This window comes from Perissodus microlepis, chromosome 7 (genome assembly GCF_051167445.1).
Source record: "Perissodus microlepis isolate ML-2025 ecotype Zambia chromosome 7, ASM5116744v1, whole genome shotgun sequence".
NCBI classification, from domain to species: domain Eukaryota; kingdom Metazoa; phylum Chordata; class Actinopteri; order Cichliformes; family Cichlidae; genus Perissodus; species Perissodus microlepis.
In genome coordinates, this window is record NC_140467.1 from 46,883,354 (window position 1) to 46,900,231 (window position 16,878).

General features: G+C 37.3%; 1 protein-coding gene across 3 annotated transcripts in view; it reads left to right on the top strand.

The window, feature by feature from the left end:
* Positions 1–16,878, top strand: part of ptpn13 (protein tyrosine phosphatase non-receptor type 13) — a 49,835-nt gene that overhangs the window by 4,195 nt on the left and 28,762 nt on the right. For all 3 annotated transcript variants that reach the window (XM_084935460.1, XM_084935461.1, XM_084935462.1), the window contains exons 2-6: positions 6,379–6,498; positions 10,243–10,409; positions 12,152–12,217; positions 14,449–14,634; positions 14,897–14,984. In XM_084935460.1, coding sequence (XP_084791586.1) covers positions 6,384–6,498; positions 10,243–10,409; positions 12,152–12,217; positions 14,449–14,634; positions 14,897–14,984 — 622 coding nt within the window. In that variant the 5' untranslated portion in view covers positions 6,379–6,383. The remainder of the gene's footprint in view (positions 1–6,378; positions 6,499–10,242; positions 10,410–12,151; positions 12,218–14,448; positions 14,635–14,896; positions 14,985–16,878) is intronic.

The window sequence follows — 16,878 nt, forward strand, 5'->3', positions numbered from 1 at the left end:
GATGAAAATTAATTTAATGTGACGTTACACAGTCTAGTACATGTTTTAAGTGGCTGCTGTTTGGTTGATCTTTTATTGCAGTTATGCTTGTTTTCCTGTTTGGATTTCTTTTCTTGACTTTTTTGGTGGGACTTTTGTGTTGAGTTCTGATTAATGAAATCTTGTCTCAAAGCTGTGATCAAGCACATACATTCACTCACTTCCACTTCATTAGGTACACTTATTGGTACTGAGCTGGACACCCTTTGTCTTGAGATCCATGTTGTTTATGCCAAATTCTAACCCGAATTTCTCAGTGTTGCAATAGAGTTCAAGACTCATCAGACCAAGCCTTACTATCTGCTCAAAGCAATCTGGGCATTCGCCTCTGACATCAACAAGGCATTTTCTCCCAGAGAACTGCTGCTCACTGGATTATTTTCTGTTTCTCACACCATTCTCTGTGGGTTGTGGAGATGGTTGTGTGGGAGAATCTGTGCAGTTTCTGAAATGATAAGATTTCATCAGGTTGTCTTTACCACACTGGCTGAGTGTATAGTTGTCCTGTTTTTAGTGTGGACTTTTTTCAGTTTTGTGAGAAATGACATGGGCTACTTTACACAAGGTTTTACATTTGCTGCATATTTAAATGCTAGTTGTACATTGATGCCAGAAAAAGGTAACAGGCATATTGTGAATTAAGGCCGATGCTTGATATTGGCAGGTTATTCCTTCTTGCTGTTGTGCCCTCTGTGTGAAAGCCCCCCCCCCCTTTTTTTTTTTTTTGTTATCTGAATTTTACATCTTTAAATCCTCACTACAAAAGCACATTATTATTATTATTATATAAATGCAACACAGTAATGCATATTTTTAACCAAGTACACCTGCCACACCTTCTGAATCTGTTGCATTGCCCTCGATATTTGCATATTTGCATATCAGGAAATATGCTGTAAAGCAACAATGCTTTACAGCTTTACAGTGACATTTTTATATCCTGGAGAAATTGCACTACAAACCAACACAACAGAGCCATTTATATGTGACACACATGCGCATGAAGATGCAAATATGGTTGTTTATGTTTGAACTAAGTGAAATGAGCTCACAGTTTCTGCTCAGGGTAAATTAGTCTGTAAAACTGGAGCTTCCTGTTTTGCTTACATTGGTATCATTCCATCACTCGATTGGGAAGATTAGCTAGAGTTGTCAGTGCAGCACAGTAGCTGGAGAGAAAAATCAAACAAAGAAAAACTACAGATAAAAGAAGATATTCCTTGTGCCATTTTCTCATTCAGTGGTTTGTAGGGTAGATTTAATGTAAATCATGTACGCAGGTTTAAGCAGGGGTAAATACAGTGGTTAAATACATTGTATTGTATTGTTGTGATATTTCGTGTTTGTAAATATTTGCTTTCTTTCTGTGTCCGGTCAGCAAGGAGAACAAATCTGTGCATTTCTTACATGAATAAATGTAGGACTATAATTCTTAAATAAATTAAAGCATTATTTCACTTTGAAGCAATACGTTTGATTAATGACTCAGTAATTGGGTAGGGAAGCTAAAAGTCTAAAGTAAATATAGCTTTGACTAAAACAGAAAGTGTCATTTTCAGATGCTCTGTTTCATGGGCTGATTTGACCGTATATTATTCCTATTGTATATCATAAGTGGGAAATATGTTCCCCCTTTTTCCACATTTATTGTTAAGCTCTATTAGTATTTATTTATTTAGTCTGTGTGCTATATAGATGTGAAATTCTGGGTTAATACCAATGTTTTATAATACCAACATGGTGAATAGTCAGTTTCAGTGCAAATAATTGTTCTCTTTGTTTATTTAGCATTTCTTAGATTTTCTTTGGCATGTAAATTGTAACTATAAAAAAATAAGTGCACTGTTTTAATTTTTTATTTTTTTTTTAATTTAGAAAATTGACATGATAACGTCAGCCAGTGAATCACTAACTGTAATCTTTTTGCTGACACGTAGACATCCGCCAACACTGGGCAGATATGGATGCCGCTACAGTTTGATAGCATGTCTGCACATCCTATTATGTTCATGTGATATCTCTTGAAAGCTTTGAGGAAATATATTTGCACACATATTTAAATGTGAAGCAAAACTCACTTGGACACAAGGCTGAACTGATTAGAATTTTGGTGGTCAGTGTTTAAGGTCATCTAACAAGATGGCTAACACATGTTTTTAAGTGCCAAATGGAAAAGAATATACAGCCCTTGGCAGATTTGGGTTTATTTATTTATTTTTTGAAATTCCATAAAAGGCAATTGCAGCCATAGCTAGTAATTTAACATGTTGTGTTGTTGCTGGCTTGTGTAAAAGAAAGCTGTACATGCAAAGTTATTCACAGATGGATCCTTTAAAACAGTATCATAGAATTTGGTGGAATGTCGAAGTTATCCACATATCCAATAATATTTTAGCTTTAACTACTTCTAATATCTCTGAACATGACGTTTTTGTTTTTTTCCCCAATGTCCTTTTTTATATATTTATTAGCATACTATAAGAGAAAGGAATATTTTGTATTATGGATTGGATTTTTCAATACAAAAAATTTAAATTATGCCTAAATTTAAAAAGTGTGAATTAAAAATTAAAACTGCCACTTTCATTTGCCTCTTGTAAGTCATCTTAGAAGTGCCAAAAAGTGCAATTACTTCATTCAAGAAGAATCCTGCTAACAACCAGTAATGCTAACTATGCACCTTGTACCAGCCTGTATGTTGTTGTATAGTGTGTGAGATACTGTGGTGTGAACTCTCAACAGGTGAGTAAAAGTCTAATTATTCTGTATGTTTACATAATCTATCGATTGTTTCAGTCCGTTCTCAGCTTATGATCTTGACAATATGTAGGTTAGTCTTTTGAAATAATTGTCTAAAATCTAGCAAATGATAACAAATTTTAATCTTCAGGTAAAAGAGCTCCAATTAAAGTTTTAAGAATTATTATAGCTGGGTAAACAGTCAAAAACCCAAAGGTATTTAAGTTACAACAGTTACATCTTAAATTTATTAAAATGTATTAAAAGGTCCTTGAAGTCTTTAAATTGTTGGAACATGAAGTCGTCCTCTGGGAATGTGAAATATGAGTTTTCTGGAAGCTGCTGACTTTCAAGAAATGCAAGTTGTCTTTTGTCTTGCATTGGCAGAAATATGGAGTAACAAAAACTTATGGCGGATGCTCTTGTAAAACAGATGACTGATTCCTTTTATGATGCAGGAAAAATAAAATGCAACATTAAATACATTTAATTGTCCCACCTAAGTTAATACTGGTTCACAACAAGCCCCTGTTAGCTTAGAACAGAGGTTAGAATCACATTACAGTACATAAAACCAAAACAGTCCAAAAAAAGTAAACAGCTGCACAGTGGAGACAGTAAAAAACATACACACATAGATTATTTGAATCAGTGGTTAAAATGTGATCTTCCAGCAAATAGTTTTAATTTTCCTATTTAAAATAGTCTTTGTAGGTGATTTTTATATGACAGGGAATCTAGTTAAGTTTTAGTGCATGAATAAAAATGATTTCTGACTTTTAGTAGTATTTGTAATCGAATACAAACAGGTTTTTTTTTTTTACACACACAGAGAAGCCAGGCCAGTGCACTTAGTAGTTGGTGTTTTGAGTAGTGTATACACAAAGTACTTTTCATGGTTTAGTTGTGTTAGCAAGTAATAGCTGGCTCATTATAAAAAGCCAGAGGAACTGCTAAAATGCACATTCCCCCTCTGCATACCGTGCAGAAAAACATCTTAAGGCACACACTTGTTGACACAGAGGAAAAGGAATAAAACATACACACAGGGACCATAGACAAACTGCGTCCAGTTGACTCTGAAAGACTTTCTAAAGTAAAGGCAAACTAAGATGCTAATTTGCAACATTTAGGATGTGCGTGTGTGTGTGTGTGTGTGTGTGTGTGTGTATATATATATATGTATATATATTATTATTATTATTATTATTATTATTATTATTATTATTATTATTATTATTATTATTATTATATTTTTTTTTTTTTTTTTTTTTTTTTTTTTTTATTTAGGATCAACCAATTTTTCTTGTGCATGTGTGTACTTGTGTTTGAGGAAGTTGGTGGATTAAGTGATTTCCCACATGCGTCTGTAGAGTCCACTCATTGTGAGTGGGCATGCTCACTCTTGACAGGGACAGATAGAAGCACATTAACAAGAACACATGACAAAACAAACCTATAAATTCACACTTGACATGCCTAACATATGAAATATGCATAGACTTTATTTGACCTTTGTCATTTTACATGCGCGGGAACGAACCTCAGCTTCAAATAGAGATGCTTGTTTTCATTGAGGTATGGAAATGTTGTAGCTTGAAATCTGCTGGACTGTGAAGCGTTTTTGCTTTTGTTAGAAGTATAGAAAGTGTCCTTGTTTCGTAACCTTTGGTTCTTGCATAACACCAGCTCTCAGAGTAGCATGAGTGAAATGTCTCACTATGGGACTTGCCTTTAAGGTAGATTATTTAGTTACTCATGTATTTAGTCACTGAGTTTTGATAACGTTGAATTTGAGAGCACCAAATCCATTTTAGGTGAATTAGATTGAACTATATGTGTCATCTTGTGGATTTGTGCAGGCTCCTTCTTTATTATCCTGTCTTACCTGTTGTGTTGACTTTCTGTGTGGGTTTAACCTAAAAATACTTAGCATTTTTTGTGAAATTACTTCTGTGGCTCTGAAAGCATTTTGAGAGTATTTTGTCAGGCGCTCTTGTAGGTGTTTGTAGGTGTTTGTGGTTTAATAAAGCAAGTATTGAAATCCCAGCCAATTAAAAGTTTACATTAAAAAATGCATTTTTTTGTGTATGGCCCTAGAATTAATTGAAAGTGATTTCCATGCAGGAGGGGAGTTGATTTTAAGTACTGTCACCAGACAGAAACATATCTGTATAATTTTAAGTCTAATTTAGTCAAATTCTTGGCCTAAAACAAAACTCAGTGCAATCATACATTTGTCATGAAGTAGTCATGCTCCAGGAATGTGTTAAATGGAGATATTAAAATATTCTTGTTGCATTGCAAAGCTTGACAATTGAATTAATGTCTGCACTCATGAGCCTGATTGGGGGGTTTTTTCTAATCAAGAAATCTCTGTTTGCCGAGTATTCACTCACCCATTCTGAATTCTGTTTAATCACTTCCGTAGTCACAGGTGTATAAAATCAAGCACTTGGAGAGTGCACAAAGGTCACCAACTTTCTGCAGAGTCAATCACTACAGACCTCCAAACTTCATGTGGCATTCAGATTAGCTCAAGGACAGTCCGTAGAGAGCTTCATGGGGTGGGTTTCCATGGCTGTGCAGCTAAATCCAAGCCTTACATCACCTAGCGAAATGCAAATTATTGCATGGTGTTGTGTAAAACAGGCCACCACTGGAGTCTATGGCAGTGGAGATGTGTTCTGTGGAGCGACAATTTACACCTCTCCACTAGACTAGATGAGTCTGGGTTTGGCGGTTGCCAGGAAAACGGTACTTGTCTGACTGCATTGTGCCAAGTAAAGTTTGGGGGGAATTGTGGTGTAGTATTGTGTTTTACAGGAGCTGGGCTTGACCCTTTACTTCCAGTGAAAGGAACTCTTAATATTCAGCATACCAAAACATTTTGGAGTATTTTATGGGAACATGTTCGGAATGGCCCTGTCCTGTTCCAACATAACTGCGCACCACGACACAACACAACGTCCATATAGACATGGATGAGCGAGTTTGGTGTGGAAGAACTTGACTGGCCTCCACAGAGTCCTGACCTCTACACCTTTGGGATGAATTGGAGCGGAGACTGCAAGCTAGGCATTCTCGTCCAACATCAGTGGACGGGTAATCAGTAAATTTGATGGAATGGACTGAATTAAAGGTCTGCTATATTTTATACTTCACCCCCTGAAAGCCTACTAGGAGTAACTCTTGAAGCTCTTTTCTGACCTGAGCAAATCATGTCGTATTTCAGGCCTACTTATAGTGTGCATTAGAAGTTAGTGAGGGTGATCTCTGTTTATGCAACTACCCTTGGAAAAATGCAGAAACTATTGTAATTGGTGTTAAAAACATGTTTATTGATATTTACTGAGGTGTCAAAACAATTAAATTAAAGGGTACAGGCAGGCTTCAATGTTGTCTTTATGGGGGAAGTTTGCAGAAAACAATATTTAAAGTTTTTGCAATCGTTTCAAAAAATAAATAAAACTTGGATGGAAGCATTAAAATTTCAAGACAGCAATCTTAATGTTGGCATAAATACGTATTTCTTTAGATTTAGGAAGGTCTTTTTGTGTAAATTAAATTTTTCATGTTCGCCTTGCTGTATTTCTGCAGGGAACATGCATGTGTCTCTGGCAGAAGCCTTGGAGGTTCGAGGAGGTCCTCTCCAGGAAGAGGAGGTCTGGGCAGTGCTGAGTCAGAGTGCAGAGAGCCTCCAAGAACTTTTTCACAAAGGTAGGTGAACATGGAATCAAAGGTAGAGGCCTTATTCTGTCATCATCATGCATTATTATTTTAAAATAAATTAATATATCTATCTGTGTTGTTTTCTTTAAAAAAAAAACAACCACACACACATCATGTGAGTTTTCAGTGTCAAATTGTATTGTCATAATTTTATTTCCTCACTGTAAAATCTGTAAAAACATTGAATCAACACAAACTTTTATTTGTCAGTGTTTTGCATCAGAGAATGACATAATTAGTAGGATTTTTAAATCTGCCGTATTTAATGTATTTAAATAATCTTTATGACTTACTTGTGCTTTTTGGTTCTCCTTGCAATCATATCAGTTTGTAACTTAAGAAAAATGTAAACAACATGTGACTCAGAGGAAGTGAGTCAGCAGACATTGCAGTCCCTGGGTGTTAAGACAAAATTTCATTGCACCTGATTACATAGGGCAGGACTGTGTCAAATAAACTGTCAACCACTGACTTTGTGCATTTCTACAGTCTGCATGAACCAGCTTGAGTTCAACGTCTAGTTTTTCTGATTGGTTTCATTTCCAGACAGTACTGGTAATGCTGTAATAACCCTCTCTTATCAGCGTGGCCTGTAAATATTTAACATTAATTACAAGCAATCTATGCTCAAATACTCTTATACAGAAATTTATTGTCTTATGAGATAAAGCTCTGAAGATATTAAGGATAGGAATGAAAGACTGATATTTGGAATATTTTCGATAAAAGTAGTCTTGACATGGCATTGATGTACCAGTTATTTATGATATTCTCTTCTAATCAGAGATATTTGAGGAGAGACACAGAGTGAATCCTGGTTTAAAGTCTTTTCTTTCAGAAGTCCTGATGGAAGCATCTCTTCCCATGGGAAGAACATTTGGGGCATGTCAACATACCTTTTAACCAGTTCTATCAGAGCTGACTTGTGACTCTATACATGCGGTTTCTGTCTCATGACCACTGAAATTGTGGTTGATTTATATAATAGTTCAAAAGGTGAACTAGCTAGGTGGCAAGACTTGTAGGAGAACAATGATATGAATGCACCATAATTTTTGTTTTGCTATTGTGTAGTTGTGTTGCTATGCTGAGTATATTTTTAGTTGGATAGTTTTAGACTGCATAGAGAAGCTACAATTTAACTAGCAAATGTTGAAGCCAGCTGTTATATAGTTAAAAGCTATGTAAGACAGTTTATGACAGAGTGGATTAATATTAGTAATCATTTAACTTTAATATTTGTGTTGGATGTTCTCTTAGATGAAGTTGGCCATTTATGAGTAGAAACACTTTAAACAAAGAGAAAACAATAGGTTTTGGTTTGGTTTTTTTGGTGAAGTGTGTTAGATATTTGCTTTTTGCACCAGATTTGTCATTGTCTTTGTGGTTAAAGGTAGGGTCAAGATTTTCCACCACTCTTGAGTGTGCTAATGTGGTCAAACACCACTAGCACAGTTTTTTTTTTTTTCTCTTGTGTAAACAGTAGTGGTTTGTATATTTGTATAAGAATGATTTGTTTGAATACGTGCTAGGTGAGTGTTTCTAATTTGTTGTAGGAATTTCTCTTCATGGTCCCATTTATATATTAGAGGAATGCCTCAGAGATTTGGTCTGATATAACATGATAGCATAACACAGTTGCTGTCGATTTCTCTGCTGCACATCTCTGATGTGAGTCTCTCGTTCCACCACCGTGGATTGAGTTCTGGTGACTCAATTCACGGTGATAGATTGAGTCACCAGATCAGCCGTTCAGTAATACTAAAAATAGGCTGTGAGCACCAAATGATGCTCAGCTAATATGTAGGGGGGCATTTTTGTCTGACCTGAACTTCTCACTGGATATTTTCTCTTTCTTGAACATTTCTCTGTGAAGCATAGAGATGGCTGTGTGGGGAAAATCCCAGTAGATCAGCAGTTTCTGAAATCCTCAGACCATCCTGTGTGGCACCAACAACCACGTAACATTCAGAGTCACTCACCTTTCTTACATATTCTGATGATCAGCTTGATCTCCTACGGGTCTTGACCATATCTGCATGCGTAAATGCACCGAGTTACTGCCACGTGATTGGCTGATTACTACCCAAAATGTAACCAGTAATCTGCCATTTCCTTTTTTTTTTATATAGGGCTAGGTGGTAACAAAATATAAATTATTATTTATTTTATTTTAGTCAAAGTACTACCTCCGACTGCAAAGTTGTGAGCTCAGCTGAGTAAGCAGTGTTTGTAGTACAGCTAAAGTCATGTTGCAAAGTACCCAATGGCCAAGTTTTTCGGATAAGTAATTGCAGATTGACACAGACATATAATGCATATTAGAGAAAGTAGTTTATACTCCAGTTAATTTTCATTAATTTTCTTTTACTACTATGTAAAACACTTCACTTTGAGATTTTATTTGAGTAAGAGTGACTTAAGGACCTGGGGCCTCTTTGGGGGAAAAAGTTAAGTGGTCAGTGTTCTTATTAAGAACACAAATTCAGTTTTCTATTAAAGAAGAAACAAATGAATGAGAGCACATGCTGTCAATTTCAGTTCCTAGAAACAAAATTGGAGTCAGAAAAAATCAGGATGGACACTCAGATGGCCAAGAAAATTCCAGTCGCTGTATCTTCAAAAGCAGTTCTTCTTCATCTCTGGACTCATTGTAGGAATGGTTAAGGGGAAAAAAGCTTGCACCTGTGTGTTCAAAATATCAGCTACCATGAGTCTCATTTTGTAATGCTCGCTTGTCAAAAAAACACGCCAGCACTGATAAAAAGGCATTGTTTAGCTTAGAGGCATACGATTCTGATGAATTGGATAATTTGGTACCAGCTCTCAACTGGATAAGTTGCTTAGTTCTCATTCCTAGCTGAATGGGCTATAAATATAGCTGTTCAAAATTATTTCCTGTTCCTTAAGCTTAGTTAGCAGTTCAAAAGGCTAAAAACGTACATTTGAAGATGGTAGGTTATGTGATGTTGCATTGCATGGTGTTCTGTTGGCTTGACAAGCACTATCCTTCTAGCATGATTTCTGCATATATCTGCAATGTATTAAAATTTGTCATGAAATGCATGTGCTCAGGCTGAGTCAGTCTGGTCAGCAAAAGCTTTGCATGGGATAGACTAAACCAGTTACTTTTGAGTAAGATCTTGGTCACATGAGTTTTTAAACAGGAAACTTGTATTTACTTAGTAAAAACCAGCTTTGCCTCAAATCAAATTCCTGTGTTCGTCCCCCTGCTACTTTCAGAGTTAACTATCAGTCAAAGAAAAGAATTTTGCAGCGCTGCTTAAACATTCCTTTGTGTATTTTTAAAACCTTCTCCCACCATCGCACTGGCTGTGGCTTTTTAGGAAAAGAGAATTACGCTGTGTGGCCATTCCTTTCTGCAACCATGCCCCAACAGTTATTTTCTTGCCGACTAAGAAAGCAACATGTGTTTTTGTTTACTTCAATCATCTTGAATTTCCATAAACGCCAAAGCCATAGCGAGAAACATCCACTGTGGTTGGATATGTGTACAGTCGCTGGATCCAGGCTGTAAATGCTTAGACAAAATTTGATGCTAGTATGAAGCTTAAAAACACAGATCTTGACTTTAATGCTGTCCTTGTGTGAATATGTGGGAATGGCTAAGAATTTATGTGAAGAAACGATGATTTATTTATTTATTTTTTTTTTTTCTGCTGTTCAACCGCAATGGCAAACTAATCATTGAAATGTTATTTCCATTTCCAGACCCTTCAGCCATGGGCTTCATTATATCTCCCTGGTCCCTCCTGCTCATGCCATCTGGCAACATCTCATTCACAGACGAGTATGTCACCCAGCAGGACTTAAGGGCCTTCACAGCACCAGAGGTCCTGAAGGGGAACTCCTTGACTTCTGTTTCTGACATAGAAAAGGTATAAACCATGATAATACACCACGTGGCGACAGCATCTGCCAAATTGTTTAGTCTACGTGTGTCTGTGCTCTAATCTTTTGTTGTTGCCCATATTTTTAAGTGAAATCTTGTGTTTAAACTAAACATTCATTTTGAACCATCACTTGGTGTCATCTAACCAGTCAGTGACTGTTGAGTACCCCTTGTTCTAAACATAGCCATGTTTACATTCACTCTTTCTTACCAAGTCATGTCAGTTGTATCCTAGCTAATGACATAGGTGCATTTTCTCCCTTAAATGGAGATTTTTTTTTTTTTTTTGTCAGACATGCTTAACTTTTCTGCCTTTTGGTGGTTTGTTGGCACAAAACCATTAGTTTAATAGCCTGACACTGGCTAGAGAAATATGTGTCAACACCTGTGTGCTCATCGGGGGGTTTCCTGCACAAAGGAATTTTTTAATTATCTTTCCCAAAGATGTTTTAGCAGAATCCAAAAGAAAATCACCATGATTGTAAGAAAAATGTTTATAACTTGTTTTGTTTATCGGTTTCACGTACTCAAGCATGATGAATAATTGTTCATTAAATGGTTAGAAATGCTGTGAAAAAGTCACATTACTGTGAAAGGTTTACACATACTTTGCGTCTTTACTTGCAGACAGATCTTCCTTACGTGCATAGCTGTGTGTCGTGCTTTCTTTTTCTGTTTCTTTAAGATCCTGCCTACGTCATTTTGCTGATGCTAGTCATTGTTTTCCTTAGCATCCAAAGTTTCAAAAGACACGCAAATGACATGCTCAATGGAAAACGAACAAATAAGGCAGAGCTATTTTTGTTCTGTCTGTATTGTCGATCATGAGTTTTTGTCTTTGTTTTTTCAGATGTCTTGCGTTTTTAAAGTTTTGTACATTTTCTGTATTTAGTACATTTAGTCTGTTCTGCAACGTTTCGTGTTAAATGTTGGGTATAGATGATACTAATAGTCAGTGTGTATGGTTAGAGCATTTCTTCACTGGAAAAGCAGAGACAGCATGTAGAAGATTCATATTTGAAGTTGTGAGCGATCACAGTACACCACACCCCCTCATTTTAACTCTGCCTCTCTGGTGAAGAGCAAAAACCTTGCATGACTGGATTCCCGTCTCTGGCACAGACCCACAGACCTCAACATGGTTTTTTGCTGAGTCAGTTTTCCAACCCTGGGCCTGTCTCCCCAGCTCAGTTATTTCAGTGTAGAGAATATGATCTGTTTCCTTCATAATCATACTGCGGATAAACATACGTCATGTGCAAGTTTTCCTTTTGCTTTTTTGACATATAGAGGTCATATTGTCGCTTTTAATCGACAACGTCTTACACGTTTTCTGAAAGTGTTAGTGTTTCTTTAAATTTGTACTCTGTGATGTGTTCCTAAAAGACCTTGAAGGCAACGTTGCATTCTTTGGCAGTCGCTGAATTATTCTTTCCTCTACCAAGCCCAACATTCAGGGGAAGTAATTTCTCTTCCACGCAACGAGCGGAGAGGAGTAAGGAGGGGAAAATGGAAAAATGTTTCTGGATTTAGGTTGAGAGCCCCTGTCCTTTTTTTCCCTCCCCCGCCTCCCCTAAAAACTCTTAGCAGTTGTTGAGCCTTAGTCCATTTATCTTTGACTTGCTTTCAGGTTTTGTGCCTCATCTTTATACATATATTATTATTATTTACTGTTGCATGCATTTTGTCTTGAGTGAATGAAATATAATGTAGTGTTATTTTTCACAGATGCACATGTACTCTCTGGGGATGACCTTATTCTGGGGGGCGGACTATGAGATCCCCCATAGTCAGGTAAATCTTTAACACAGACGCTTCCTTCCAAATGTGCAGAGCAAGGGTGTCAAACATATGGCCTGGGGGTCCAGAATGGCCCACCAAAGGCTCCAATCCGGCCACCTGGACAGCTTTGGATGTGGAATTCTGTGTACACTTTAACAAAGTCTTATAAACTAAAAGTATATATATTTTTTTATATTCAGTGAAGTGACTATACATTAAAAAATCTTAGAGTTTGGATAGCAGCACATTTTAAAGTGTAGAAGTGATACATTGTTGCCTGTGTGAGACTGGACTAAAGATATGACATCAGGTGTTTAAATGGCACACTTGGCAAATACAGTAAGTGTTGAACGGGTTTTACTGGAAGAGACACACCAGTGTTTGTCAAGGTTTAATAGTATCTATCATGTTGAGCATTGTGGAATTACTTAAAATTCAGCTGTCAAACCTGCACAGGCATGCTGCCGAAATGGTGGAGAACAGTGGAGTAGGAGAAAGTAGCGCATGTCCCTCTATTGTTGTACCAAATACTTCCACAGATACCTGTATATACATCACCAATGAGGTTTCAGGCATATCTGGCTTTTTCCAAACTATGATCTTCACATCTAGATAAGAAATGGAAGAAAAGGTAAAGGCACTCTGGAATTTACAGAGATGGTTTGAAGACATGCTCATATCTCAACCAGAGTCAGTCAGGTATAAAAGATAATCTGCACAGCGTGCTCACTATTGTGAGAAAATACCACCCACAGTTTAGAGGCATCTCACACTCAAGTTTGCCATCTGCTCGGCTTCACTGAAAGGCTGAGGCTCCATCCACTCTCATCCATCCACGTCTCATCAGCCTTTCCTGTCACCCTTAAAGGTGCTGCTGCGTGCACTTAAAACACATAATGCTATGTCATTCTACTCAACTCTCCAGTAGAATAGGTAAAGAAATACTTTGTTCATCCCGTATTTTGAAAAAGCCCATGATATATGGAGGAAAAAACAAAATCAAAGCATTTTGTCTGTGGAATGGGTGGATTGCAACATTCGCTCTGTTGAAAAACTCCCCTTTATTTCTAAGATAAGGTAAATGATGGAAATCAGTTGCTAGCTCACTGCCCACAGCCAAATGCTACAGTACCAAAAAATATGAAAAAATAAAAGATGATCGAGTGCATAAAAAATATTTTGTACTGGTGATGGGCACTAAGAAAAGCTTCCAACATGCCAACAGTCTTATCAGTACCTGTTATCGCTGCTGGTATGTTTTTCTGACAGTCATGTATTGCAAAACAAGGCAAAAATCACAATAGTACTGCTTTGGCATACAAGAGTCGTCTTCTTTTTCTTTTTCTTTTTTTTTAAACTACCCAGAAAATCGATAAAGAATCAGGGATACAAGCACAGTCAGTACTGGAGTTGGTATCATTAAAATCTTATCAATTACACAATTCTTTATCTAAAGTAGGAAAAGTTTTCATCCAAGTTTTCAACTCAACACAGTACTTCTGTGATACCCCGGCAATACACCTGCATGATGTAAAATGATCAGACTTGTTGAAAAACATGAAGAATGAACAGAAATGCATGTAAAGAAGGCACTTTTGGATAACAAACTATTTTCATAATGTAATAACTGTTGGAGGTAGTATACGTGTTTTTACTTCTACAAACCACTGAATTGGGGACCATCACATCTCTCAGAAATCTGTTTTTAGGGTCTTTTGTTTTAAGCTTCCATCATGGACTGGGTACTTTCTTATCATAAGACAAAGGTTTTGAGATATGTGCAGATGAAAGTGTACCTTGTTTGGTTAAACACAGGAATCCACCACCAAAATTTCCCATTTTTAAAAACAGAGAAAATGAAGAAGCTGAAAACAGGATTAACAGAAACTAAAGAATGACAACATTAGGTGGTGTCCTAGCCTTGCTTCAGTTCCTGTTTGTGAATGTGCATCTACTCTAGATCAAAACAACTGCTTGTAATGTATCTGCTGAGCCCTCCCAACTGCATACTGGCTATAACGTGTTCGGTCCAAAAGCAGCCAAACATTTCTCCGTTTAACAGAGAGATGAATTCTGATATTATTTCATAAAATTTAATTTGATGTCATGTAGTGACTGTGACGCTAATTAAAATCTAGACCAACCTTTTGCCAGGATGCTTGAGAACAAGACGCTCTTTTCACTGTTTGTAGTTTAACTGTGTTATTTCCCCCCCCCACCCCCACCCCCACCCCCCTATGCAGCCTATGGAGCTGGGAGAACACATAAACAGTTTACTCCTCAACATGTGTGATGACATTACATTGAGTCGAATATCACTGCGCACAGTCCTGGACATCTCCAGCAAACACATCCGAAACTCCAGCTGTGACCCTCCTTTCAGTTATATCAGAAGACTCGTCAGGACAGTGCTGGGCAGCCTTTCTCAGGTATAACATGTGATGATGTATATAAAATGAAATTCCAGCATTCCTGTCTAAGAGTCCATATTTGCGAAATTGTCAGGAAGCCTTTATTGGAAGAATGCTTCTTAGCTAAGTGTATGTTAAAGACCTATAACAAGCTCTTCCAAAAGCACACTAGGTTTGAATTATACAACAGGTGATGTGGTCATGCTGATAGAACATGTTTCAGGACGTCTTCCTTCTTTCACCCTCACTCTTTGTTTTTCATTTTCTGTCTTTTTCACAGCTGGACGGTTTGCTGACTGACAGAGAATCTCTTCCGGAGCGGAGCAAAGAGATTCGGGAGAGGCTGAGGGGCAAAGGGTTGCCCTCAGGTAAGATGAGCTGCACCTAAGTGACACAGTAATGTTGCAGTGGTGTGCTCAAAATCATTAATTTCCACACTGAGTTGTATCTATTGGCTGCAGGCGGATAAAAGGCTGCCAACGCGATAAGGTTTTTATTTATTTTTAGTGTCGAACTCAGCAAATATTAGTCCGTTGCACTTAAATGTTTTATTTACCTACATTCTGTGTAATCTTCATATGAGGGTCACAAGTTCAGCCTCTCTCTAAAACAAATCACCAGATCTTAGATAAACAGGCTTTGTTTAGAACGTTTGGGAACACTTTGAAATTCAATTTGTCAAGCGAGTCCAGAGACGAACCAAAACATGTGTCCACTGATAGATACAGAGAATAACATTGTGACATGGAAGATTAAATAACAATCTGGTATATGTTACATGAATAGTGAATTGCCATTGTGTTGAAGATTATATTGACAGTGGCCAAGTCTTCATCTCTGAAACAGCCAACTATGCAGGGTGCTTGTTGTTGTCGGTATAAAGTTATTCATGGAAAGAAAAACAATCAAATTGCGAAAGGGTGTTAGGGGTTCTCACAACTTACTGAACTCCTTCTGTGGTGCCAGAAACCATGGGACACCTTCAGAGGTCCATAAGTCGGTTAAAATGTTTGGCAAAACACGAAAGAACGGCAGCTCATGGGGTCATCGTAATATGCTGGCCGGGTGGTTTTACTCACCCCTAATCTTTAAGCTGTGAGGGCTTAACAGTTTATGCTGGTTGCCCACATGTTTATTAAAAATATATTTTAATGAAGAAAGAATCAGATGTAAATTGCTCACCTTGTTTTCTAACCATTTATCAGTGACATACTCACTCTTTGAGTCTGTGGGAAAGAAGTGAAAGTAGTCAGAGAGAGGAACACCGAGTTACAACCTCGAATCGGATTTAATTCAGGAAAATATGAACAAATCTTCCCAGTGGTTTCTGAGAGAACTCGGGCATTTTTCCAGGCCATGAAGAGGAGAGCAGAGCACAAACATGGCTTCCATCTCGATTATGTAAGCACGGCATGGCATTGATTACAGATGCATATTTTGGAGTCATCAGTGTAGCTGCTGGTCTCCTGTTTGTATCAGTGCTTTGTTTCCCTGGTTGATCCCCAGCCAGCCCTAGGGAAAGTACATGCAAAGAGTATTACTCAGTTCTTAAGCATCTTTCCTCTGAAAGGACCAGCTCTCTCTCTCTGTCACCCTTAACCCAGTGGCTCCAAGTTCTTATTGCTGCTTAGGGAATTCAGATATTGTCTTTGTTCCTTTTACACATGCTGTGCATGTTATCATTGTGATCGACTGGCAGCGTGTCTGGGAGTGTAACTCACCTCTTTGACAAATCAAAGACATGCAGCATAAATTTTTGATTTTTTTTTTTTTTTATTCCAGTTTTACTCAGTCAAGTTTTTTCAAGTTTCCTCCTGAGTTCCTGGAAGACTGGAATCTGGCTATCTTTAATGCATTTCCAAACATATGCTTTCTAGATTAAAACCAACCCACATGCAGGGTTTTTATTTTTTTACAGGCCTCAACATCTGCCCGTTTACCCTCTTGTTTCTGTATTTTTTCCCTTTGTTTTGTTCCTGCATACTTCACTGGTTTATTTCTCACTAAAAAACAGACTTTACTAGTAGTGTTTATATGCCTGGAAAGGCAAACTTTAAATTTATGGATGGTGAAAGCAAAAGTTCTTATTCGGGGAAAGGCAGTGATAGATTGTAAGATGCTTGTGGCACAAATTGTTAGTTATTGGGCCACAATTTGGTTTCCTTTTAAAACAACGGAAAAATCGTTTCTCAACAAACTGAGGAACTGTAGTAATATTAGCTTTTTATTCCTTGGGCTGCTGTTGTTTGTTTTACATGCAAA